General features: G+C 49.4%; 6 protein-coding genes across 6 annotated transcripts; 3 read left to right on the top strand and 3 right to left on the bottom strand.

Annotated features, from left to right (window-relative positions):
- Positions 1–835: 835 nt before the first annotated feature.
- Aud_007788 (uncharacterized protein) lies at positions 836–2,014 on the top strand (the record flags this gene model as incomplete). The annotated part of the gene is made up of 1 exon (XM_043292676.1): positions 836–2,014. The coding sequence occupies one exon, from the start codon at positions 836–838 to the stop codon at positions 2,012–2,014; it is 1,179 nt and encodes a 392-aa protein (XP_043148611.1).
- A 1,155-nt stretch (positions 2,015–3,169) lies between these two features.
- On the bottom strand, positions 3,170–4,525 carry Aud_007787 (aromatic prenyltransferase; the record flags this gene model as incomplete). The annotated part of the gene is made up of 2 exons (XM_043292675.1): positions 3,170–3,272; positions 3,324–4,525. 2 exons carry the CDS (start codon positions 4,523–4,525, stop codon positions 3,170–3,172), a joined length of 1,305 nt encoding a protein of 434 aa, XP_043148610.1.
- Positions 4,526–6,558: 2,033 nt separating this feature from the next.
- On the top strand, positions 6,559–7,044 carry Aud_007786 (uncharacterized protein; the record flags this gene model as incomplete). Its single annotated transcript, XM_043292674.1, has 1 exon — positions 6,559–7,044. The coding sequence occupies one exon, from the start codon at positions 6,559–6,561 to the stop codon at positions 7,042–7,044; it is 486 nt and encodes a 161-aa protein (XP_043148609.1).
- Positions 7,045–7,151: 107 nt separating this feature from the next.
- Positions 7,152–18,308, top strand: Aud_007785 (nonribosomal peptide synthase; the record flags this gene model as incomplete). Its single annotated transcript, XM_043292673.1, has 1 exon — positions 7,152–18,308. One exon carries the CDS (start codon positions 7,152–7,154, stop codon positions 18,306–18,308), a length of 11,157 nt encoding a protein of 3,718 aa, XP_043148608.1.
- A 660-nt stretch (positions 18,309–18,968) lies between these two features.
- Positions 18,969–19,856, bottom strand: Aud_007784 (phytanoyl-CoA dioxygenase family protein; the record flags this gene model as incomplete). The annotated part of the gene is made up of 1 exon (XM_043292672.1): positions 18,969–19,856. The coding sequence occupies one exon, from the start codon at positions 19,854–19,856 to the stop codon at positions 18,969–18,971; it is 888 nt and encodes a 295-aa protein (XP_043148607.1).
- Positions 19,857–22,109: 2,253 nt separating this feature from the next.
- Positions 22,110–24,038, bottom strand: Aud_007783 (serine hydrolase domain-containing protein; the record flags this gene model as incomplete). The annotated part of the gene is made up of 3 exons (XM_043292671.1): positions 22,110–22,929; positions 23,054–23,492; positions 23,546–24,038. 3 exons carry the CDS (start codon positions 24,036–24,038, stop codon positions 22,110–22,112), a joined length of 1,752 nt encoding a protein of 583 aa, XP_043148606.1.
- Between the last annotated feature and the right edge of the window lie 2,146 nt (positions 24,039–26,184).

Here is a 26,184-nt window from a genome sequence, read left to right as displayed (position 1 = left end):
GCTTCACGCCCATACAAATCTGGTAGGGCCAACAGCCCCTGCTCCTCGCTCTAGGGCTCCAAGCCGGAACAAAGAGGTCCGAAATGGCGGTCAAGATAGGCCTTAAATAGAGTCATTTTAATCGCTAGTGTTAGATGAATTCAAGTTCTCGCTACAGTCCACATTTAGCGGTATCACACGCAGTATTACCGACGGCAGCACATTGACAATAAGAGCTTCATTTATTACAATCCTACAGAGAGAATTTGACCATTTAATAAATATATTAGCTAATAGTTGTATGGGTTATCGTTGCCTGATGATGCATTGACTCCATGCACATGTAAGGAGACAAATTTGTGTCATTATCCTTGCTTAATTCAGTTCTGGATCTCATATAACCACACCGATGATCCAGCTATTAATACCTATTTTCCCCTTCTGCCATTCCTATTTCTAGCTTGCACCATTAACTTAACTCTCCTTTTACCTCGATTCTCAAGCATAGTAGGTTTGTTGCAATCCTCTTGTTCATGAAGCTCAGGCACCTGTATCAGCAAGAACAATGTCGAGTGCGTTATGTCAAGAGCGCAAGCCTGTGAACTCTCTTACTCCTGTTGACCGACTTTTTGGATGTGCATACACCCGCTGCCAGCTTGCTTTCCATACTACCGAAGCAAGTGGATGCCTAACGGTTCTACGAAGGGGGTTCAAATGCCTGTTGGCCAAGATACCCTTCTTATCTCAGGAAATCGTTATACCAGTGGGCTGTGATAATCTAGACAACGTCAAGTTCCAATCAACTAGTTCAACCAATCTTGATCAGCTCCTGAAGATAAAAGAACATGGCGAGTCTATGCGAGAAGCTTTGGCGGAAGCAGGCAAAGACAGGGCTAGATTTGAAGAGAAATTCATGCCGATAGGACTGGTACCTGACGTAACGGAGCCTTGTCCTATACTAGTTGTCCAAGCGAATCTGCATCCGGACGGGGTGCTGCTATCTGTCGCTGCAAACCACATGGTTATGGACGCAACTGGAATGGGAACTGCGATAGTAATGTTCGCTGATTGCTGTCGTCAAGTGGAACAGGGCAAGGACATCGATATGTCAGTTTATGCTGCTGAGCAAGACATTGGCAAAGAAATGCTCCTGTATCGCTTGCCAGCTTATATTGGCGAAAGAGAATTCTCCGAATACCGGGTACACAAGGACCTTTATGCCAAATGGGAGAAGATGACACAGAATGTACAGAATGATTCTTTCTCCATCCGCACGAAGAACTTCAATATCGCGGCAAAGGATGTTAATGCACTAAAAGGCTGCTGCAATGAGCTCCTCCCGCATTTACTTGTTGATGAGGGCCACAGCGTTGGAGAGGAGGAATCTCATGACAGGCCGTGGGTTTCCAGCAGCGACGTGGTGATCGCTCTGGTCTGGCTGTCACTGACCCGTGCACGATATCCTGGGCTGACGGCGGATAATTGCAACTCTCATTCGAAGCGTCAAGCAGGAGAACCCGCATATGTTGGCGTCGGGGTGCCTGTCGACATTCGTCATCGCGTCACACCTCCACTTCCTACGTCATATCTGGGCAACGCAGCCATCCTTATGTTGGTCAACCAACCTCTCCAAACCTTTGCTTCCCACGAATGGATGAGAACACTCTGCCGTGTGGCGTATGGTATTCGCTGTGGGCTTAGTCGTATGGACAATGATTACATCCGGAGCCTTCTTCATTATGTCCAAAACGAAAAGTCTCCTGTCATTTTCTCATTCGACGTAGCCAATTTCTATGTGAGTAACTGGCGGGACATGAACTTCTACAACGCCGACTTTGGATCGAAGATGGGGAGGCCTCAGCAGGTCAGGAATCCTGACTCCGCCACTGATGGAGTTGTCTTCATTATGCCTAAACGCCCCAATTCAGAATCCCCGTGGGAGGTTCAGGTATCTTTTAATGATGAGGTACTACAGCGGCTAGAGCGCGATAGTATGTGGACGAAGTACATGCTTCAGGACTCATACTGGCCATGATCACTCTCTATGGTATACGTTACAGGGCTTATCTACCATAGTTTAGCCGGATGACCCAGCGTGATTCAGCAAGCTTTCGTTGGCTTGGGGAAAATCAACAGGACTATAACTCTAGGTAGATCCATCACGTTCAAGTTTGCTTTGTTTTTTTACTAACATTTTCATTTCATTTTGGCAACGAACACGATTCTACGTAGCTACTGCTGTAAATCGAAGCTCAAAAGTAGGCACCAGAGTTTTATATTCGGAGTGAATTCCTACGGGCTCAAGTTTCTTAAAAAGAAGTGTGTGTGTCTATTTTGTAAATGCACTATCCAGTTTTGAGATGGAAATATTGATGGACAGCCCTGGGCTACCAATCTCTGCGGTGAGTGTCAATGTGGCGGTCTCGGACTTCATCCTATAGATGGCAATCCCTCTTCTAAATGGTGTTCAGATCAGTTCCATGTTTAGCGACTCATGAAGCGAGTCGCGTAGCAGAGTAGTTGTATGTTTCTAAATACGGCGCGCTGTCGGGCTATCTTGATCCCGTCAGATGCGGTGAGCCACCAAGGGTGGTGCCAAGCCGCGGACCAGTACGGAGTACAGTACAACATTGGGGGGTTTCAGGCACGCTGCCTCACACTGCTTCAATAGTAACATAAGTTTGTAGGCAATTTGTGGGTTTTGTTCTCTATTATCCCTTACGATTTTCACCGCTACTTCTCCTTTGGTTGCTCTCCCGAGGGCGAGCACTGTATTCAATCTACGTCATGCATATTGGTACGCCCTCTCTCGACTTTTTGTAGTGCCATTATCAACGCCACCTCTTACACTGAGATCTGGCTTTGGGTCAGATCAATGAAATATACCGGATAACGCAAGACTTCATCAAGATCCTCCGACGGAAGAAGCGCCATCATCCGTAAGTACCGAGGTAGGTACAGGGACTGACATGATGATCCATAGTTCACTGAAAGTCCAAATTCGCAAATACTGATCACTGCAAACACTAAGGTTCCAAGCATTTAAACGGTATGTATTTGACGTGGAAATTATCTAAAAATCCTACCTTCCAGTCCAAGCCGAGGCACCTTTCTTGTCTCATTCCAATCTATTGTCAGGGTAGACGCCCAGAACCTCTTTTCTTCCAGCCTAGTATCGTGTATACTCGACCTACCAGTGGTAATATATGGACAAGTAGGGACCCTTCTGAGCCGTGTAAGAGAACGACAGCCAGGCCTGTTTCCGAGTGGCATTGCTGAGATCACAGTCGGTGCTAGAATCGAGCTTTAGCAAAGATCGAAGGACTCAGCACGTAAGTACTTACTAGTAGGATTTCAAATTCTCGGTGAAGGTGCGTGCTTGATCCTGCATGCCATGCTTGTCGAAGAAGGCCGTCAATGCGCTTGCAACTTGCATTTCTGGAATCCCAGTCAATGGCATGTATAGCTGAGGTTTCAGACTATGGTCGCCAGGCTTCATCTCATAATTATACATCAGAGGCAACAAGCTCGAGGGGTCGCCATGTTTTGCCGAGGTGCCTGGGGGATTCCGTCTTCCTTCGATAATGCCAAGTCCCATCCATAGCTCGCGAAAAATTTCGAGTCCGCGGGCAATGTCGTCTCCTTGAAGCTTCCCACCCAGAGTCCAGTGGTTCTCCGCCCTTGACAACACGACGTCCGAGTCATGTATATAGACCTTGTACCGCGTAGCTGACGGGTCCACCAAGTCACAAGCAAGGAAAGCTGCCGGTGTCTCACTTTGCTCAATGTGGTCTTCAATCAGTTGACACAAATTGCTCAATGATGGGTCGGATGTGGAATTGCGAACAGCGTCCAAGCAAATTCTGGCGACGGATTGGCCCGTCACGAGCGATTTCACGATCGGTAAGAAGTATTCCTTTGCAATGATGCCTGACTTTGTGAAATCCAACGCAATTAAATTTTGTGTTCTGACCTCAAATTTCGCAAGATCTTCCGGTGTGAGCTGCTCCTCCTCTGCGTCAGTCAACGTCAACTGATTGTTGAGGGAATGATGGAGGTAGAGGTTAACGGCCGATGCGTCAAGCAGCTTCAGGTTGGACAAAAACACATGCACAGCTTGTCGGTTACAGATATCTGCTCCCATGCTGGCAGCATGACTGGTCGGCTCGAACGCAATCCGTACAGTTGACCCCGATGCCTGAAAGTTCTGGCTTAGCTCAACTGGTCCATAACCGCCAAGGGTGCACTTATAAAAGTCACTATCATTCCCACTGGTTGTAAAAGGTCCAAGAGAGGGAACCACAAGCTGAGAGTAGAGACATAGGTATCGATATTGTAGGTCGATGTTGTACTTTCCGTCACTCAACATACGACAAAACATAGGGGCGACACGATGCCAATAGCGATGCTGGTCTGTATTCTGGAAAAGTATTGCCTTGCTAAGGGCCTGGTATGGTGCGTCCCACGATTCAACGGTCCTCGAGGCAGTACTACTCTTGACCTCAGGGTTGGTAATATCTTTGCGGGCGGAAGAAGTGAATGTCATGATGTTGGCACTTCTGTTAAGGCTTGTTGTGCGTACTTCGAGAGAGGACGTGTTGGAATGGAGGGCAATGTATATGGTTGTCAACATGAGACTGATACGTCGAGTTGGGGGTTATGTACTTTAATAATCTCTCACCTCACCATTCCACCAAATGAATCGGCAATCCAGTCAGAGTGGTGTACTCTTATTGGGGAAAGAAAGATATGCAGTCAAGTAGAGAATCGAAGTTACCAGTTCCAGGACATGTCTAGGAATGTTTTAGTCCTTGCATATATGTAAATCATTTCTTCATCGTTCCATTTCAATGCGTCCTGGAAGGGAATACAAACTTCCTGACCATATTATAAGCGGCCCTGCTTCCATTCCTTTGCGTGATGTTGACACTATTGACCACTAGGTTTTAGAATGTATTGATACACTTTCTACACTGAAGACCTTTCGGGATAGGCAATAGATGAAAAGCACACCACTCCACCTCCACGGTCCTCATTGTCATGTCTACATGTATGAGTCCAGGAGTTTTCTAACCTCTGCCATACCAACCTGTTGGGTCCATGACATACATGTTTCTCCGCGTATATGGCCCTTCCATCACCGCTGTGCCGTGGAAAATGAGTTCCAGATGGCGTGCGCGCTGCCGATGGCTGCACACTTGGAGCAACATTGGTCACAGTTCTGCTTAATCTAATGCTGTCCCTTACCGACGGCAGCAGGCGCAGTCGAAGAGCAGGTGGTGTTTTTTTTTCACCTCACATGACTTTCTCAATTCGAGTGGTAAAAAGTCGGTCAAACTACATTTACATTACAATCGTTTGGCTGGGGACAAGGAATCCAAACGTGGCTGCATAATGCCTGCAAGGGAGAGTGGGACGAATAGGTCTACTTGAAGAGCTTTGCCAAGAGGACGTAAAGTAGATCCTTTAATCAACGACGCAATTTGCAACATTCACGCTCCAATACAGAAGACAAGGAAGAAAAATTGAATCGAACACACTAATAAGATTATAGAGATATACATATAATACAAAAGAAAATGCTTTCAACTCGAGGATAGAGGATTAAAAAGGTTTATGAAAGCATAGGCCATCGAAAAGGTTGTTGCGATTCTGGTGTTGTTTTGGCTTGTTATACCAACCTTCGCCAATCCTACGAGCTCCAGGAGCAGGTTTCGGTACTCCGGAGTATCGTACGTAATGTGGGACTCCCGAGTTCGCAAGTAAAGATGTGCGGGACATGCAAGATTCAATGATGCGTACAGTTGACAAAGCTCATAGGTTGGGCACGGTTATCGCTGTTGTTCGAGTTGCAGCCGAGACAGATTTGGGAAGAATGTAGAGGACATTTATTGACTCAATTTTGGTCTAACCCTATTTTTTATGTCAAGGATAATTTCCCTCGTGGGTTGATATGGGGAATGTGTCGGAAAGATTATGATCAGCATGGAGAACCCCATTTAAACCACGGAAAGAGGAAATCATCTAAGGAACAGCCTTCTAAACCAAGAAATAGCCAAAATTGGGGGTCTGTTGTCCCTTTTGATCATAATGAAAGTAGTCAGTAAGGGGTATCCCAGGGATATTCCCAAATGGTTTTTGAAATTGATTCGTTTATTGCCTTCTATTCGATCCACACAGGGGCGAGAATGGGCCAATTGGGCATGTGCCTAGGTTGAACTGGAAGGATGTAAGGAAGAATAAACATGCCCCTTGCCAGAAGATCACCTTCCAGAGTTGGAACATGGCAGAACAAGCACGTGTAAATAAAATCACTCAAAGCTCCCTATCTGATAGGACATTATGCATGGCATCCCTTGATTCTAGCCTTTGCCAACCATGCGAACGACCCTTAACCAGATTCTAGGCCTCCATTTTAGTATTGATGGTAAAATGAGACCTACAGGTAGACCACCAGTGAAAGGGAATCGAAAGCCCATCCTATAAATAAGATTGCCCAGTTGTACTGTACCCGAAACTTCGCTGCTGTGCTTGAAAATCGACTACTACCTGAAAGCATATTTCACATCTGCTCACGCAATGATGGTCATCCACGAGCAAACCTCCCCACACACGCGCTCACATAATGCGGAATTCGCCTGCTTGTTCCCACGATTGAGCGAAGACACGAAAGTCAAGGAAACGTACCAGTCCATTGAACTTGATGCCACGGCCGGTCAGTTGGTGCGAAGCTGTTGCAGGCTATATGGATCAAAGCCTACGATGGTGCTCGCTACGATCTGGACTGTCACGCTCCATAGTTTTACGGAGGGAGAGCGCGTGAAATTCGCACTGTTGCATAAAGTACCTGTACACGGCGTACGCTGTGCCGAAGGAGGAAAGGAATATGTTCGAGCAGAGACATATGCCACGCTCATCGACCGCGAAACACCGGCGAGGGAGCTGATGAAACAGGAAAATTGGGAGATTCTCCCGCACGTCGGCGGTGATCAGCTGCTTAATACTGGGCTGTATATGGGTGGCGAGACTGAGGAGGAGTTCTCAACAATTCTTAAGGTAGCGTGATCAGATCCTAAGAAGCAATTATCATACTATATCAAGATCAGTTCTAATCGAGTGTACATCTCCAGGGCCTCGACATATGCATAGTTTGTAGCCCAGTATCTCTCGAAATGAAGTTAATATTCAGCTCGAAAGCTCTACCCCAGACGTTTGCGTGGGCAATTGCAAGTGCCATCCCACAAGGACTGCAACAGATCATGAGACACCAGACAACATCAATAGGAGAAATCAACTTGTTCTCCCAGATGCAAGAGGAACTTGTAAAATCATGGCAAGGTAGCGAACCACCCCAAACACTGTCTTGTTTTCTGTTCGATTTCCTGTCTCGACAAGCAGTCGAACAGCCAGGTGCTGTGGCCATCGATGCCTGGGATGGTCAATGGACCTATCAAGAACTTGATGAAATCTCCACAACCCTCGCATCCCACCTCCAAACATGTGGAGTACAGAGTGGGACGCTGGTCATCGCGTGTTTCGAGAAGACCTCTTGGGCGGTGGTAGCTCTTCTGGCAGTCAATAAAGCCGGGGGAGGCTTTGTTCCCTGTGACCCTACGTATCCAGCAGAGAGGAGAGAGAAAATCCTTCAACAGGCTGGCTCGCCACTTATTATCACGTCGGCAGAATGCGCGGGTCTCTTCGCAGGCCTGAAAAATCCTTCTGTCATGATCATCTCACCCACTACTTTTTTGAATCTAGAGAGAGCGTCCTATCGACGGCCTACGAACGGAGAAGCACCTGCGTATGTGTTATTCACATCCGGCAGTACAGGAGAACCAAAAGGATGCGAAATTTCACACAAGGCATTTGCCAGTATTTCGAACCATGTCAAGGCGCTCCATCTGGGTCCCGCCAGCCGTGTACTGCAGTTCGCTTCTTTCTCTTTTGGGATGGCAATCATCGAGATATTCTGCACCCTGGCGGCTGGCGGCACAGTGTGTATGTTGTCCGATGAGCAACGGCTGAACTCATTAGCGGCAACCATGACAAAGATGAAAATCAACTGGGCTCTTACGACCCCGACAGTCCTTGGCTCGCTACAGCCGCATGACCTCCCCTATTTAAAGTGCCTTGTAGTTGCTGGAGAGGGGCTAAACGAGGCCCAAATTCAGATATGGAGCGCTGCCCTCGACATTTTCCAGGCCTATGGCCTTACAGAATGGACCGGAATCTTCGCAGTCTCCCACAGAATCACGAGCATACAGCAACGGCGGATGATAGGCGTTCCTGTGAATGGTCAGGCATGGCTTATTGATCCAAGTGATCACCATAAGCTTGTGCCTGTTGGGGCGGCTGGCGAATTGGTGATCCGCGGGCCTGGTTTGGCCGCAGGTTATTATCGGGCTACTGAGAGGACCAAGGCTTCGTTTTTCTCCCCTAAGTGGCTAACTCGGTGGACGTACCACGGCGAAAGCATGGTATACAGGACCGGGGATATAATGCGTTACAACGCAGATGGATCTCTGTCATATGTTCGACGGGGGGACAACCAAGTCAAAATCCGCGGCATGAGGGTGGAACTGAATGAGGTGGAATACAATCTAATGCAGCTAATGCCGGAAGCCAGAAGAGTTGTTGCCATGTTGTGGAAGCCGCAGGAACGTGATGGACAACAGGTTCTGTTGGCCCTGATCCACATGCCACCGTCCGACTCGAAGCCCGCAGTTTTGAACAGCACCGATGGTGAATTGCTATTTCTCCAGCCCACTACAGAAAGGCGGCGCACAATAGACAATGCTCTAGAGGCGCTCCACTCGCGTCTGCCAGAGTATATGATTCCGCAGTACTTGTTGGCTTTGGCTGCCTTCCCAACCACTGTCACTGGAAAAGTTGACCGTCAGAAGTTGGTAAGCTTGACGAATGGAATGACAACTGACGATCTTCAACGTTTAGCAGGTCGACAAGCTGAACATCAAGCACCAACCACGGAGAGCGAACGACAAGTATACGACTTGACATGTACCATATTGGGAGTCAAGTCTGTGAGCATGAACGACAACTTCTTTGATCTTGCAGGCGACTCAGTAGCAGCGATGAAAATGGCCGGATTAGCCCGCCGGCGTAAAATCCAACTGACAGTGGCAGATGTTTTTAATCGCCCCGTGTTGAAAGACCTAGCATCAGCCGTTCGCCAGCTCAATAACTCAACGACATCGCAAAGGGCGCCCTTTGGTCTTCTGGACGCTGCCGTTAGACAAAAAGTCATTCACGAAGCGGCCAACCATATGGACGCCGCTCAAATCGCGGATATCTATCCGTGCACGCCCCTCCAGGAGGGTATCTGGGCACTTTCTATGCGAAACCCTACTCTTTATAAAGCACGAGTGATCTGCCATCTTCGGCCGGATGTGGACCTCGATAGATTCAGAACGGCATGGGAACGCGTGTTCGGACTCAATGACATTCTTCGGACACGTCTTTTCCCCTCTCACTCTGGAGTGTTTCAGGCGGCCCTACGAGAATCATTCGAGTGGGACGCTGCTGAGGAACTCCAGTCCTACCTTGATAGGGTTGACCGGGAACATATGGGCGTTGGAAGTAGGCTGGTCCGAGCGTGTCTGTTGGCCAACGATAATCAAGCCACATTCGTTCTCACAATCCATCACGCCTTGTGTGACAGGTGGTCCCTAAGATTGCTACTCGAGCAGATTGAGAAGCAGTTGTCGCCGGTTCCCCCATCAACGAACTACTCATTCTCACCGTTTATCGAACACCTGGTCAATATTGCACCGCAGCTCGAGAAATTTTGGGTTGACCAATTTCAAGGCCTAGAGGCTTCGCCGTTTCCCGCACTCCCGTCTCCGGATTATACACCTACTGCGCACCAAATTTCCAGGTTCAATCTCTGCCTGCCAAGGCGTGTCCTTCGCGAAAAGACTCTAGCGAGCCACCTTCGGCTGGCATGGTCTCTCGTCATTTCACACAATACTTGCTCGGACGACATTGTTTTCGGGTCTACTGTCACTGGACGAGGCTCGAATGTGAATGGGATCGAGGCCTTATCTGGTCCGACTATTGCAACGGTGCCTTTTCGGACATCATTAAATCCCGACGGAACCATCGCCAGAGCGTTAGCTGCTGTACAGGAACAATCTATTTCGATGATACCGTTTGAGCAAGCTGGACTACAGAAGATCCAGAGATGTAGTCCAGAAGCCGAGTCGGCCTGTATGTTCCAGAGCACGTTGACCGTCCAGCCTGCCTGGCCTGATTCCCTAACACTGTTCAAGGATTGTCAGGAAGGGGCAGCGACAGCCGGGGGCTTTGCCTCTTATGCCCTGTGTATTGAGTGCTACCCGAACACGGAGGAGACCCAAATGGAGATCCAAGTCGCATATGACGCAAATGTGTTGCCCCCTACCCGCATGGGGCGCTTGATAGACCACTTTGAGTTTGTGCTGCACGAGATAATGAAGGGTCCTAACAAAACGATACGCGAGATCCAACATATCAGTCCGTCTGACCTGATTCAGCTAGGAAGGTGGAATGAGACGATTCCCTTTCAGCCACAACAGACCGTTCACAGCATTGTTCAGAGTCAAGCGAAAAAGACGCCCCATGCTCCAGCAATATCTTCGTTAGATGGTGAACTCACTTACCAAGAGCTCGACAGATACTCCACGCAACTAGCAGGCGAGCTACTGCTACTTGGAGCGAGACCGGGCATGCTAATACCTGTGCTATTTGAGAAGAGCCGCTGGGCAATTGTGGCAATGATGGCAGTCTTGAAAGCAGGGGGTGGTATCGTTGCATTAGATCCATCATATCCCGTCGACAGAATGCGCGCAATTTGTGGCCAGGTGGAATCACCCTTGGGTATCTGTTCAGAGAGATATGCTGCGACTCTGCAGCAGATTGGACCTAAGCCGATCATTGCATCGGAGTCCTCTGGCGCTTGGCGTCGACCTGTTGAGGACCTGAACCTCCCGGTCGTCGGTGCGGATTCCACGATGTATCTCATCTTCACTTCCGGGTCCACGGGGATGCCGAAGGGGGTGGTTGTCAATCATGACTGTTTCGCGTCGTCAACTTTGGCATACCGAGCGGAGATTAACCTTGACTCATACTCCCGCTTGTTGCAGTTCTGCTCGTTTGCCTTCGACGTCTGCTTTGCGGAGATCTTCGGCACGTTGATGGCCGGGGCTTGTCTTTGCATCCCATCTGACGCCGACCGCATGAATGATATACACCACCCAATGAGGGCGCTCCGTGTTACCCATGCATTCTTCACGCCTTCATATGCTCGCTTGGTCCAACCGGAGCAGGTCCCGTCCCTGAGGGTAGTCATGTTGGCTGGTGAGCCCGTAAAAGCCTCGGATGTGGAGCATTGGGCTCCTCATGTACATCTCGTGAACGGCTATGGGCCATCGGAATGTGCTCCCATTTCAGCTACTCAATGCCTTGATGGAAGTGTCAATGTACAGTCCCAGGACATAGGTTATCCTCGGGGTTGTGTGGCGTGGATCTGTGATCCCCGAAATCATGACACTCTCCTTCCCATCGGTGCTATCGGAGAGCTGGTCATAGAGGGTCCGAATGTCGGTCCGGGCTATTTCCAGAACGCTTCGGATACGATGAAAGCATTTATGGAGGCTCCCCGATGGCTTCAAGGCTTTCGCGGGCACACAAGTAAGCGGGTCTATAAGACGAAAGACCTCGTGCATTACACTGAAGATGGCCGTCTGCGCTATGTCGGCAGAATAGGGCAACAGGTCAAACTAAGGGGGCAGAGGCTTGAACCATCTCATGTGGAACACCATCTCTTACAATCGTTCGATGGTGCAGCGGAGGTGGCTGCCATTGTTGCCACGCCAAAAGACGCCGACGGGAGGGCAACTCTCGTTGGATTTGTGCTTTCCGAGAATGCTAAGGCAAGGCCAGGAGGGGATATATGCTTGCCGCCTAGTGAGGAATTTTGCCTACTCACTGCCACTGCGCGTTCTAAATTGCAACAATCACTCCCAGAGTTCATGGTTCCCTCTCTAATAATATCAGTCTCATCAATGCCACGGACACCGTCAGGGAAACTTGATCGGCAACGGTTGACACGAGAGATCACAAGCCGGACCTGGGACCAGCTCATGGAGTTTGAGGCATTGGCAATGCCCTCTCATGTTTCCGCTTCCGACACGGAGAAGGAGTTGCAAACAATTTGGTCTCGAGTACTGAACCTCCCTGTCAGTGCGATCGGTACCAACAAAAGCTTCTTCCAACTTGGTGGAGACTCGATCACGGCCATGCTGGTGGTTGCCCAGGCTCGCGCTGGCCGATCCAGACTACAATTAACAGTGGAGGACATCTTTCGCTTGCGAACTATATCCCAAATCGTGACACACGCTACAAATTCATCCGACCGCCTAATGTTAGCCAACCACGATACATTAGACACGCCTTTCGATCTGTCTCCAATTCAGCAACTCTTCTTTGATACCAACCGGCTGCAACAGCAGAACCGATTCAATCATAACCTCCTCCTCCACCTCAAGAAGCCCGTATCTTTTGACCAGCTAAGATTGGCCATGCAAGAAATTGCGGAGGAGCATCCGCTACTACGTGCCCGGTTCTTACTGAACGCTGATGGCCAGTGGAAACAGCTCATTCCCAGTGAGATTGAGGGTTCATATGGTTGCAGGCACCATCAGCTGACCTCTGCGGACATGGTGAAAAAAGTACTTATGGAGAGTCGGCGAGCACTCGACATATCGGCCGGTCCCGTATTCTCTGCAGATTTGATCGATATTGATGGGAATCAGAGCATATTTCTCCTTGCGCACCACCTTGTGATCGATATGGTTTCATGGACCGTGCTGCTTGCTGACCTTGAGACCCTGCTACATGGACGATCAATTCCAACAGGACAGTCGACTTCGTTCCAGACCTGGTGTACCTTATTGGCTGCGTACGGACACGAGTCGCTCTCCGTTCCCCAAGGGCCACTGCATTATAGTACACCCGAAGATTTCTGGGGGACATCCGAATGTCTGAATACGATAGGAGGGACCCACGAGACGGTCATACAGATTGATACTCCGACCACGGAAGCATTACTTGGAGAAGCCAACAATGCCTTTGGAACGCAGCCTGTGGAGTTGCTCCACGCTGCTCTTCTGTTCGCCTTCACCACGACATTTTCAGATCGTCCTGCCCCAGTCATTTTCTCCGAAGGGCATGGTCGGGAACCATGGGATTCTGCCATCGACTTGACTCGGACGGTGGGATGGTTTACTACCATTGCTCCGGTCCACGTCGAGGTGGATGCGGCTCATGATATTGCCACGGTTGTGCGCCAAGTGAAGGATACCCGCCGCAGGCTCTGCAGAAATGGATTGGAGGCATTCACAGCGAACTATTTCAATACAAGAAACCAGAAGGCTAGCCCGGCTGGCAAGATGGAGATCGTTTTCAATTACGCAGGACGATACCATCAACAGCTGGGTCAGGCCGGCTCCTTGTTCGAAGTGGAGTCTCTCCAAAATATGAGCATTTTCGACGCTGCAGATGACGCGAGGCGATGGTCTATGGTCGACATCAATGCTTTTGTGCAAGATGGCCAGTTAGCTTTCACCTTTACATACCCGCAGGGATGCAACCCGTCTCAGGTCCTTCAGCCGTGGACAGCTAGCTTGCGCAAGGCTTTGAATTTGATAGCATCAGAGTTCAAGACGCATCCGAGGAGCTACACGCTCGCTGACTTCCCTATGTTGGATCTGGATTATTCCCAATTGGACTGTCTTTTGGAGACATTGCAGCATGCCAATATAAGACCGGAAGATGTTGAGGAAATATACCCATGCTCCCCTATGCAACGGGGTATACTCTTGTCTCAGGCGAAGGATCCATCTTGCTATCAAGTGGTCATAACATGGGAGATCGTCCCTGGAGAGAAGAGGCCTGCTTCTGCTGAGAGGGCAAAAGCTGCTATAGAGCAAGTCATGGCTCGTCATGCATCTCTACGTACATGTTTCATTGAGACAACCTCTGAGGTTGCAGCTTTCGATCAAGTCGTCCTATGCAAACCCCACCATCAGATTGTCATTTACAACAGTGGAGAAAAAGATGCACAGGCACTGCTACAGAGTGGCCAATTCCAGGCCAGCCCTCACTCCCCACTACGCTTCTTAATTTTCGTGTCCTGTGACCAGAAGGTCTACATCCGCCTGGACATAAGTCATGCTCTGACTGATGCCAAGTCAATTGACCTTTTGAAACGGGACATTTGCCTTGCATATGACAACCAGCTGAGTAGTCCAGTGGGACCGCTCTTTTCCAACTACATCAGCTTTATTCAGACACGAGATCCCATCGCCGACGCAGAGTTTTGGGATACATACCTGGATGGGATTCAACCTTGTCAATTTCCAGCCCTCACGAAACAAGCCAACACCGAAAGCGGTGTTACAAATGACTACGTCTTTGATGTTGCTGGAGTTGATGGAATCGAGCTTTATTGTCGGAATCGCAACGTCACTGCACCAAACGTCTTTGGCCTCGCTTGGGCCTTGGTCCTGGGATCTTACACTGGCTCGTATGATGTTTGTTTTGGCAACCTCAACTCAGGAAGAGAAATGCCGTTTGATGGGGCGCCGGAGGTCGTGGGCCCACTTATCAACATGCTCACGATGCGTGTGAAGTTCAAAAACGCCACTATTGAACAGCTCGTTCAGCAGGTCCACGCCGACTACGCCGCTGGGTTAGCCCATCAAACGTACCCCGTTGCCGATATTTTTCACCGAAAGGGGCTCAGCGGACGATCCTTGTTCAACACTGGAATATCTGTCGAACGAGTTGACGGCCCACAACATGCTAAATTCTCTACTGACTTACGCCTTGTGCATCGGGTGGATCCCACGGAATATGATATTGTCCTCAACGTGGAGATCGAAAAGTCTCGGACTATTGTCCATCTCAGATATTGGTCATCATGTTTGTCCGATAGCCAAGCGCCGTTGATTGCTGCTTGCTTTGATCAGGCGGTCACAATGATTATCAATGATGACCAGGCTCCGGCGTCGAGCCTGAACCTCTTCTGCCAAGCTCACCATAACTTGATCTGGCACTGGAATAAAGAGTTATCCAGTTACCACGACTGTCGTGTGCATGATGTCGTCCAGAAGCGCGCAACCGAATGCCCCGATGCCCCTGCTGTATGTAGCTCCGGGCGTACGCTCACATATAGGGAACTAGATGTCCATTCGACCGCACTCGCCCATTATCTATCACAACATGGGGTTGGGACGGAAATGTTTGTTCCACTCTGCTTTGAGAAAGGCATGTGGACAGCCGTGGCCATATTGGCTGTGCTCAAGACTGGGGCGGCTTTTGTCCTTCTTGATTCCGGCCATCCTGACCAACGAATAGAGACCATCTGTCAAGATGTCGGTGGCCCGCTTCTGCTTTCATCACCAGCCCAGGCAGAGCGATGCGCACTATTTTCCAGTACTGTTGTAGTAGTGGGGGGAACACAAGATCTTTGGCGTTGTCTACTCCCAGCGCCGTCAAGCCAGTTGTTTTCCGCCGCCATGCAAACAGGGCCGACCAATGCCGCCTACGCTGTCTATACGTCCGGTTCTACCGGCAAGCCAAAGGGGATTATAATCGAGCATGGGTCCTTCTGTTCAATGGTCCATGCGCAGGCTCCCATATTGAACATGAATGCTTCAGCCCGCGTGTTACAGTTTTCATCTTACGCATTTGACGTTAGTATCTTTGAGATGCTCATGCCGTTAATGACAGGTGGCTGTGTATGTGTCCTGTCCGAGGTGGAGAGAAGAGACCGTTTCGTGGAGACAATGGGAACTCTCCGAATTTCGCATGCTCTCCTCACTCCGTCATTCTCCCGTCTTGTATCGCCCGCTGCGCTGCCAGACCTTCGGGTCCTCGTCTGTGGTGGAGAAGCGATGACTCACCACGACATGGAGCGCTGGCTTGATCATGTCATTCTTATCAACCATTACGGTCCCGCCGAGTGTTCCGTGTGCTCGGTTGTCCAACCGAATATCAATACAACTTCACGCGTCGGAGAGATCGGCTGGGGCGTCGGTTGTGCAACTTGGGTCGTCGATCCAGATGATCACGAGCGCTTGGTTCCGATTGGAGTTGTCGGCGAACTGGTTATTGAAGGGCCAATTGTTGGCCGCGGGTATCTAAACAATCCGACTGCGACTCAAACCGCATTCATTGAGCCTCCGCGATGGTTGCGCAACATGCGATCCTCGCTTGGACGAAATAACCGGCTGTACAAAACGGGTGATCTTGTGCGATATGGCTCTGATGGCAGGCTGTACATCCATGGGCGCAAGGACACTCAAATCAAGGTTAGAGGACAGCGTCTGGAACTTCAGGAGCTGGAGTACCACATTCACAGATGCTTTGAATCTGCTGGGAATGTGGTTGTAGAGCTGGTTCGGAACGGTTCCGATGGCAGCCCGAGACTTTTTGCATTCATTGCCTCAACAAAGGAAGTATCCAGTCAGTTTGACGGGTTTAGCGCCGTTGGGAAGGAGTTCCGTGATCGTGCTGCGGCTGCCAGTACAAAGCTGTTTGAGAGCCTGCCCTCCTACATGGTCCCAACCTATTTTGTCCCCTCGGTTACACTGCCTTTGAATTCATCTGGCAAGGTGGATCGCAAGCAACTGCAGTCTTGGGCCTCGGCTTTGTCTTCTGACCAACTAAAGGATTACCGCCCCTCGGCAGGTGGCCAGTGTAAGCCCTCATCTCCAGAAGAAAAGCTCCTCCATGCTATCTGGGTCGATGTTCTGCGCATCAAGCCGGAAACAATCGGCGCTGAAGACCATTTCTTCCAGGTTGGGGGTGATTCGGTCACTGCGATGAGAGTTGCCGCATCTGCACGAAAACAGGGACTGAACATAGTAGTTGCAGATATCTTTGCTCATCCCCGGCTTGCGGCACTAGCTAAAGCCGGAACTAACAGCAATATCGAACAGTTTGTTCTAAAACCGTTCTCGCTCTGCCCTGTGACTGACCGCGAACTTTTCTCCATGCTGCTTCGCGTGCGGCGCACAATCCCATCGGACTGCCATATTGTGGACATCCTACCTACATCGGCCACTCAATCCTTCTTTATGACCACGCCCACTCTACACCACTTCACGTTTGATATTGACGGGCCTCTAGACATTCGCCGACTGCGCGATGCCTGTGACAAAGTTTTCAACATGTTCGCTATCTTGCGTACCGTTTTTGTCCCATACGCAAAACAGATATTGCAAGTGATTCTTGACAAAGTCAATACCCCATTCCACCACTTTGTGGTAGATGAGCCTATCCCGGATGTCAGGAGGCGCCTTCAGACTGCTGACCGTGAGCATATCCCACTTAAGGGACCGCTGGTCTTCGCCTTTGTGCTTATATCCCATTCCGATGGATCACGGCATTCGCTGAGCTTCCGTGTCTCACATGCGCAATGGGACGGGCTGTCTATAGCGGAATTGTTTAGCAGCGTACAGGAGGCATATCATGCAAGGCCGTTGACCCCCAGTACACCCTTGTCGACCTATATCTATTACCGGGCGCTGCGTGATAAGACGCCTTCCCTACAGTTCTGGAAAGACTACCTCCAGGGCTCGAAAATCACTCGGATCACCGAGCCTCCTAGTGCATTCGCCGATCTCACCCAAGGAGACACCATCTGGGAGAACACTAACCTGCAACCGGCCCCCGAGCCACCACTGGGTATTACGATGGCCAGTGTGGTCAGGTCTGCCTGGAGCTTGGTTTTGGGCCTGGAAACAGGGGCGAGGGACATCGTCTTCGGCCAAACGGTGAACAGCCGCAGCTGCCCGTTGCCTGATATTGACCGGATTCTGGGCTGCTGTTTGAATTTTATCCCTGCACGCATCCAGCTCCAACAGTCATGGACAGGCCGTGACCTCCTCCAGCACGCGCAGACACAATACCAAAAAACCGTTAAACATGATGACATTGAGCTGCAAGAGATCATTGATCATTGCACGGCCTGGCCGAACGGGACCGACTTCAACACCATTGTCCAGCATCAAAATATCCCTCTAAACCATACGATGCTACTGGGGGATCTTCAAACCACCTTTTCGCCAAATGGATATTTCCGCCCTGGTCGTGAGCTCTTCATTTTCACTGAGCCTTTCGGTGATCTGTTGAGCGTTCAACTATGTGTGAATCCCAATGTGATGGATTTGCCTCGGGCTCGGTCTTTGCATCATAGACTTGTAAAGTTGATTGTGGATCTGTGCTGCTCTCCTGATGAACCGATCTCATGTTTCCTTGAGTAACTTTTGTATCTACAGTACAGTTCGTTGTGATGCCAGTGATCGTTCTGGTTGCAATATAGGAGACTCTTCCATATAGCTCCCCATTATTCTACTGTTACTTATTACCTGTCTGAAAGTTAGTACCCGAACCCCGAGAAGATTTGGTATAATATATCTTTACAGACCAAAGTGATGGCTTCTCGGTTCATCATTTTTCTAATTAATGCGTAGTAGTTAATCAAGGAACAGAACTCAAATTGCTTGTTAGGATCCCCAAACCATGCCTATCTCATTTTAGGTGGGCTGTTCTAACTGTGATATTCGAGAAGCGACCTTGGGGTAGAAAAGGACAGTACATAGAAGGCCAACACTTCTACATTCTCTCTAGGCCCAGAATGAGCTCTTTGTAAAAATATCCCCTCTTAAATGATTGAAAACTGTTGGAAGTTGCTACGTTCGCAGCTCGCCGGCTACAGATAAGACAGCTTAAATTCTGCCATCGCCTTGACTGATCCATTGTTCTCTAGACTAAATCTAACCCAGACCGCCAGTCTGACTTTGATGGTTTGGACATTGGCCTGTGTTCGCATTCTCTCTATGGTGGACTCGTCGTACATTGAATGATAATTCCAACCCCAAACGAAGAACATGACAGCTCCAGTAAGAAGTCTCTGGCTCCCCCTATTTGAGCGGTTGGTTGGATTTCAGGCCCATCTCTGCGCCTAGCTCATTGAAGCCGACTCTCCATAGACCAAACGGCGTAAGAGGGTCGACAGATCGCCATGCAACCATTTTCTGCGCCAAAGGAGTCATGCTGTCAATGATCTCACGCGGGATGTTATACGGTGCTTCAGCCGGTGTCAAGTATGCTGCTTGGAAGGTCACCGAGAGACCACGCCGGTAGCTATCCTTTGTTGAGTTACAGCCTCCAGCGTGCAGCAACTTACCGGTGAACACAAACACGTCACCTGGTTGCATTTCGGCGGGAACCGTTTGATCGAGGTGTCCCGGCACTGTGAAGTCAGGCCATTTATGGCTACCGGGGATTGCGCGCGTGGCGCCGTTCTCATCCTTAAACTCGTTAAGGGCGACGAAGAAATTGAGCATGGCCTCCGGTGCATTGACCCCCATGCGCTTAAACATGGGAAAGGTTCCCACGGAATCTCGGTGGACAGGCTGGGCTTTCTCCCCGGGTCCGATCTCGATGATGGTCGCTGTAGTTAACCAGTAGTCTCCGGATTCTTCCCGGAACGTTCCCTCGCAAATGCCATGGATGAGTGGCTGGTTGAGGATCTCGTCGCGGAAGGATTTGCTGTGGATTGTCAGGCTATTCAGGTATCTTGTCTTCACACCGTGGCCCTCTTTGATCAAGTCGTCGTCTCGTTGGCCACCGCCCTTCTCAAGCTGGGGCTCCACTTCCTGGTTGAGACGTTGGATCACCTCGAGAGGGAGGACATCCCGAATGATCACGCAGCCGTCTTCCCTCAAGATACGGAGGATTGCCTCGGGCCCCTCGCTTGCGTCAATACGACGAATTACTGGAGTAGGGGAGTTTTTCGTAATCGTCATCTTTGCTGACCGTGCTTGCAAAGGATAATGCACTAGGAAGTAGTTGATAATAGTAAGAGAGGTAGCTCACAACAGGTTTGTACTTAGCTCAAAGATAGGGTATCTTTCACATGGACAGCGATGATATTCTTGTACCTCCTCTTTTTATTCTTTAGAAAGGGTACATTGCCGGTCATAATACAACTCAGCATACCGGTGAGTTGGACTATGCAAGGCGGCCTCACCGCCATTAACTTGCAGTCAAGCTATGTCAATTGCCTGGCCTGAACTCCAAGGATGGTGGTATTGAAGGTTATAATCAACGTGCATGTTTAGCCCCTTACTTTCCGAGACTAGTACTACGATCAAAGCCAAATCAGGCAGCAATGCTTCAGCTGGCTCCTTGCCGAGCATAAAGTCTCTTTATTTTGGTATGTTTATTGAGTTCTACTGGATTACCTGCCAGCTCGTGAAACAGAACCTGCTCTACTTCCACTAGCAGTTGGTAAGACATTAATACATGCTGCATAGAACACGCATGGCGGGCAGGACAATCCTCGAGTGATCCATCTCTTCATAAATACTCGTGACCTCTGCCGAGGCCCGTAGGCCCAAGTGCAATATGCATATGCAACTCATAGGAAGGGAGGAATTGAACGCATTTTGCTTAGAGTCGATTGGTTTGGCTGAATTCCTGGCTTTCCTGTGCATTCATGTAGCTGACGTGCGTCCGATAATCTATAAACTACCACCCCTATTGTATTTCACCTGATCCCCAGTTTTGTACAGACGTTAGTCTCCAGGAATTCCGAACTCAGCAGCCCATTTCAGGCTTTTTAACGAAAGCTGCGGCACTCTCCTTGGGTCGCTCAATATAACCACGTCCAATGATCAGTCCTCCAATTACAAGTTCTCCGACCACTCCAATGGGCACGAGCTGATTATGATCACTTAGGTGAGCTACCCAACATGAGCCATTTAACAGGTATCCTATGTTCGATGGCCCGGGGTCCACTTGTTCAAGGCGGTCCATTGTGGTAAGAAGAGTGCATTCGGCAGGACTGTATCCAACATACAGTGACACTGCGCTCGAATAAGTTGTGATGTCACTGGCGAGAACAGCCTCGACCACCAGGATCATGGTGTGTATGGATGGAATCTCGGATAGAGTCAAGGTTCTCCCGATTGATGGAGTAAGAACGAGGAAATCAACACCCATCTGTCTTATTGCCCTGGACAAATTACTGAATTGGTCGTCTTCTGACGGAACGCATAGACAACCCGCCGCATGCATGAACAAATAATACTTCTATTACCGCACTGTCGAAGGCCGGGGATGAGAAAAATAGACTGCGGTACCCTGGAGGAGGCGAGCACACTTTTTAGAACGCGGCAAACGTATGATAAAGCATTCCATGCTCAATAATGGCGCCTTTGGGCGTTCCTAAAGAACCAGAAGTAAATGCGACGTATGCCGCAGTATAAGACCCGCCTGAACACCCGCCGTACGTGGTTCTCTCCCACAGCTGCACAGTCTGTTCGCTAAGTATAGTGGTACTCCTTCTTAGGCTAGAGCACTTTTCCGACATGTGTTGGGAGGCAACTATAATCTTCACTTTTACGTTGCTGCATATCCTCTGTAGACGATCCACGGGTAAGTTCATATCCAGATGGACAAAGACTGCTCCCGTTAGCAATACTCCCAACACAGCAACGGGGTACCATTTGGATTTCTCCATGCAAACACCGATGTAGGTCTCGGGACAAGCGCCAAGGTGGCGTAGAAGGCTAGCGAGCGCACGCGAAACCTCAAGTTGACCAAACGACCAATGAGCCGTCCCATGCATGAACAGCCCTCTGCTATCAAGACACGATGGTGGGAACGAGAAATAGAGATGTATTAGGCGAGTTCTCAGATCTGAAGTACTCATATTTAGAGTTTCCTGTATCTAGAGTCGATAGTGAAAATAGTGGGAAGGCCGAATATATCAAATTTACGTCCCTAAGAAGAAGGACTTATGTGGCACATATTATGTGATGGCGTCATAAAGGACGTCTGTACTGAGTAAGACGGGAAGCAGCACGAACGAAGGCAATGTATTGAATTATCTATATATATCTGGCGAAAATGATCGCGATGGGAAGATTAACATATGGAGACGACAGCGTTGCACATGGACGAGGGACTCAATCACCATCATTATAGATTGATGGTAATTGGCTCGCATTTAATAGATAAGATACCTGGAACACAGATATGGAAATGCGTGCAGACTAGGATTTTGGCGTCTGAATATGAGTGAAACGAGGAGAGTTGCCTGCTCCGCCATCAACCTTGTACAGCATGTCTCTCATAACTCGAGGCTCTATCGCGAAAGCGATCCCAGAATGGCCCAAATGAACGACAAACTCATCAATAGCAATTTCCCCGTACATTGGAGTATCGACAGAGCTCCATAGTCCTGCGCTTTGGTCCATAATCCGGTGTTGGCCAGTCGGCTCATTCGTGTCTTTCTCAAAAATCGCTCGGTATGCCACGCGACGAGACCTAACATCGTTGCCTTGACTATTTGGCGAATATCCTAGATTCGTCGCCTGCAGGATCACTTTAATGGGCGGGCTGCCGGTCTGAGAAGCATAAGCCTGTATAACTGCCTGAAAGTTGACACCGCGATTGATCCACCGCTCCACCCGGAGACCATTCCTGTCCACGGACACGGTAAGACTCGAGTTTTTACTCCGATCGGACGACTCATAAGTTCCGCACAAGGCCTTGCATGCTTCGTGAAGAGTTTGATTCTCCAGAGTCGGGATCAAAGACTGCAGGACAATTTCGGAAGCAGCTTCAACAACCGCCGCGCTGCTTGGACCGGCTGCCATTATCGAAAGCGCAGCGCCATAGTCCGGGGAGATAATCAGAAGCGAGTTGTACTGACCGATACTCCCAGACTTAGTGTACAGGTCAATAGTGCGGCCGTGGGATATCTGACTCTTGGTCCTCAGGATCTCCCAGGGGCTTCCCACGGATAAAGAAAGACTTGAGGTATGGGAGCTCGGCTTCATCCAGCGTCTAGTGGCGACCGGAGAAAGCTGCCTGTTGAGCAGAATATCACGGCCAAACTTGCCAAATCAGACGACGAAGAGTACATCCCTGCTGTACTTGATATCGACACAATTTAGAAGAGGTCGGTGACACGGAAGTTCCCAGGAATACTTACGGTGTCTCGTCACCCGTGTCCTGATACCACCCACTCTCACCGTTTGGAATTACCCACGAGCCTTCGCCCGTAGGAATCGCAGAAGTGGTGGTTGTCAGATTCAAAGGTCGAAGGACTGAAGACTGTAGCAGTTCATTGAACTGAGTACCACAGATTGCTTCCAAGATGTATCCGAGCATTCGGTAGGCAGTGTTTGAATAGACAGGTGTCGTTTGCGGTGCAAAAACTGGAGCTCTTCGAAGTAGACCCCGGAAATATTCTAGAAAGAGAAACGATGAGTATGAATATTGAGAGATGTGGATAACAAGCACGATACCGTTGCGATCACATGGTGACATGCTAGCATTGCCACCGCATTGGGGAACATCTTCTGGTGACAGTGAAGGTAGTCCAGCTTCTGACCAAGAGACATCAATATTGGCCAAGTCTCCATAGGAATCTTCGTTACATATTAGCTTTTGCTCTCTCGCCACGTTTTCATATGAAACTCACAATCCCTGCCGATACCAGATAGCTGTGAGGCAAGATCTCCGATCGTGATCTTGCTCCAGTCAATATGCGCAACCGAAGTATCATCATCAAGATTAGCAGCGCCTTGAAGTTCAGGAAGATACTTCGTAATGCTGTCATCCCAATGCTCCCAACCGTAATTGACCAAAAGTGTATACACAGTGAAGAGCTTGGAAATGCTACCGATCCTGTACAAGGAGGTACTGGTCACGTTTTCAGTACTACCAGCCGACTGGTTCACAAAAGGCGATGAGAAATGGAAATCGAAAAAGGGAGAGTTCTGATCATCCTGGGTGGACAATGCCGTGATGGAGATTGAGGACGAATTGGCAGTGAAGTCTCCATAGCTACTATGGCCCTGATAAGTGGCCTCAATTAAGGATGTAGACAGATTCGCAGTAACAGCTCTCACGTTGGGGGAACTCAAGAGCCCCGACGGTGGCTGAAAAATAGGGCCAAGAAGGAAGCCAGCCATTTTGACTAGATAACAAGATCGACCAGCTTTCAATCGAAACTGATAACCCAGTAGCTGGAAGAAACTGGAATAGGAGTCTGACGGCTGAGAGACCGTATAAATGCCTGAACCATGTCTCGAACTCGAGTACCTTGGATTCGCGGAGACGGAAGTTGGACGGGATCATCGCGGAGACGGAAGTTCGACGGGATCATCGCGGTACCTTTTCGGCGGGTACTGAGGTTCATAACCAAGCTGAACGTTATGGGCTCAAGATTGTTCAACCCACGCCTTCAAAGCATTTAGCTGCTAAGATACCTGGCGAAAGATCAACCAGGGAGTACCGATTCTGCACTTTTATGGGGTTGCCTGTGGTCCTTGACAGTCTCCTTGTATTGTAGAGTCTGAAAATTTTGGTTCGCTGCTTTTTAACGTCTCGTATCCAATACGAAGTTCAAGCGGCTCGCCCTCACCAGATGCACGTTCTTGAATGCCAACCTCCGGACATCTCTCAACTTCCATGTAGCAATTAAGCTCCAACAGCGAGATCACTGTTCGGTGCAGCAAATTCGTGTTCATTGTGTTCGAGGGACGGCTATATCCTTCCCGCTCCGCAGGATCAGAGTTGATATTTCCTGTAAACCGTAGCCGCGACGGACATGAATCTTGCCCCCACTTTGAGAGCTGCTCATAGAGGTTTTCCACATCCTGGAGTTTAGCTCCCTTGCGTTTCGCTCCAGGACTGCAGATTGTGCGTGCTATTCTTCAGCCAATAGTGGCTAATGAAAGCATAGTGCCAAGATAACTCCTCGTTCCAGTAAAGCTTTCGGAACGTTTGACATCCTCAATGTCTTCTTATTGTATCCAAGACATGACTCCATGATCAAGACAGTAGAACGCATCCAGTCCGTATCGGTGCCACAGTAGAAGCGCTTTGCGCTTCGCTGCTCTTTCCAGCGTTGGGGGGGCAGAATATCTAGTACTACTACGCCATTAAGACAAGAGATTGGTGCGTCCAGGAACAAGGCGCCGAGTTTCTGATTCGTAAGCAAAGCCAAACATGAGTGCCAGCGCTTCAAGATCATCAGTCTAATGGTTTGCTTAGATGCTACATTGTTTTGCACTTCCAGAAATGCCAGCCTAAAGCCAAAAGCAAATTACTGCTGCAAGTTCCACATGTCCGAAACGGGAATGAAGGGGCAACCTCGACATGCCCCTGCAAAAATGAGAGCAGAGCTACTTCGATGGGTCTCATAGTCTGCCATCAAGGCATCTCTGTGAATGATGGACAGAACTAGAGATGCAAAATCAAAGTACGCAGTGAGAGCTGTCTCTAGGGTGCTGAAGTCGATTCCTTGGATCTCGTAAGGACTCTGATTTGCAATCGTCCCTTCCATAATATCGTTTGCATTCTGTAGGCTGGTTGGCAATTGATTCCGAGGGAGCAAACCCTGGCATGAACACCTCATTCAGAAACGAAATGCTTTCGGGGCTGAGTTCAAGATCCAGGTCTGTCCACAGCGACTCGCTGGTTGAAGCAGGTGAAGGAGAGTCGGTATTGGTATCTGGGTTTAATGTTGCAACGATAGTCGTTTGGGGTGATAGTGGTAACGAGGTATTCCCGCCTAGAGGCGGAGTAAATCTGCCCCGGTCGTTCAAGGATGACTCGAGGAGAGTCGAGACTAGGCTGCTTCCCTCCGAGTCCGCATTATTGGGGCTTATCTTGCGGCGCCGGTGGATTCGGACATCATCAGAGTCCAAGGTGCATGGCCACTGCCGTAGATCACATTGAGAACATGAGTCATGGCCCTCTCTTGCGCGAGATGCCCGATCGCATTTGATTTTGCGCCGAAAGCAAACATCACACGACTCATACTCCAGCCCTCGTTTCAACGACATTGGGGTCGAATGGCAAGAAGCCCTATACATACAGACATCCAGTCGCCGAGTCGACAAGAGCAGACCCTCGAGGCGGAATTTGGGCCGGTGGAATTGGCGAAAAACGTGGAGAGGTTGAGTTTCGGGCGCTTGTCTGCCACGGGAGTACTGTGGGACCTTCGCGGTCAGAGCCAGATTGCAGGGTGTGATGTAAATACCTCTGAATATCTCTTAATATCTCTGAATATCTCTGAATATCTCTGAATATCTCTGAATATCTCTGAATATC

Source organism: Aspergillus udagawae, assembly GCF_001078395.1.
Source record: "Aspergillus udagawae IFM 46973 DNA, scaffold_6, whole genome shotgun sequence".
In the NCBI taxonomy this organism is placed as follows: Eukaryota; Fungi; Ascomycota; class Eurotiomycetes; order Eurotiales; family Aspergillaceae; genus Aspergillus; species Aspergillus udagawae.
Note: the sequence above shows the minus strand (reverse complement) of the source record. Positions and strands in the feature narration are given on the sequence as shown.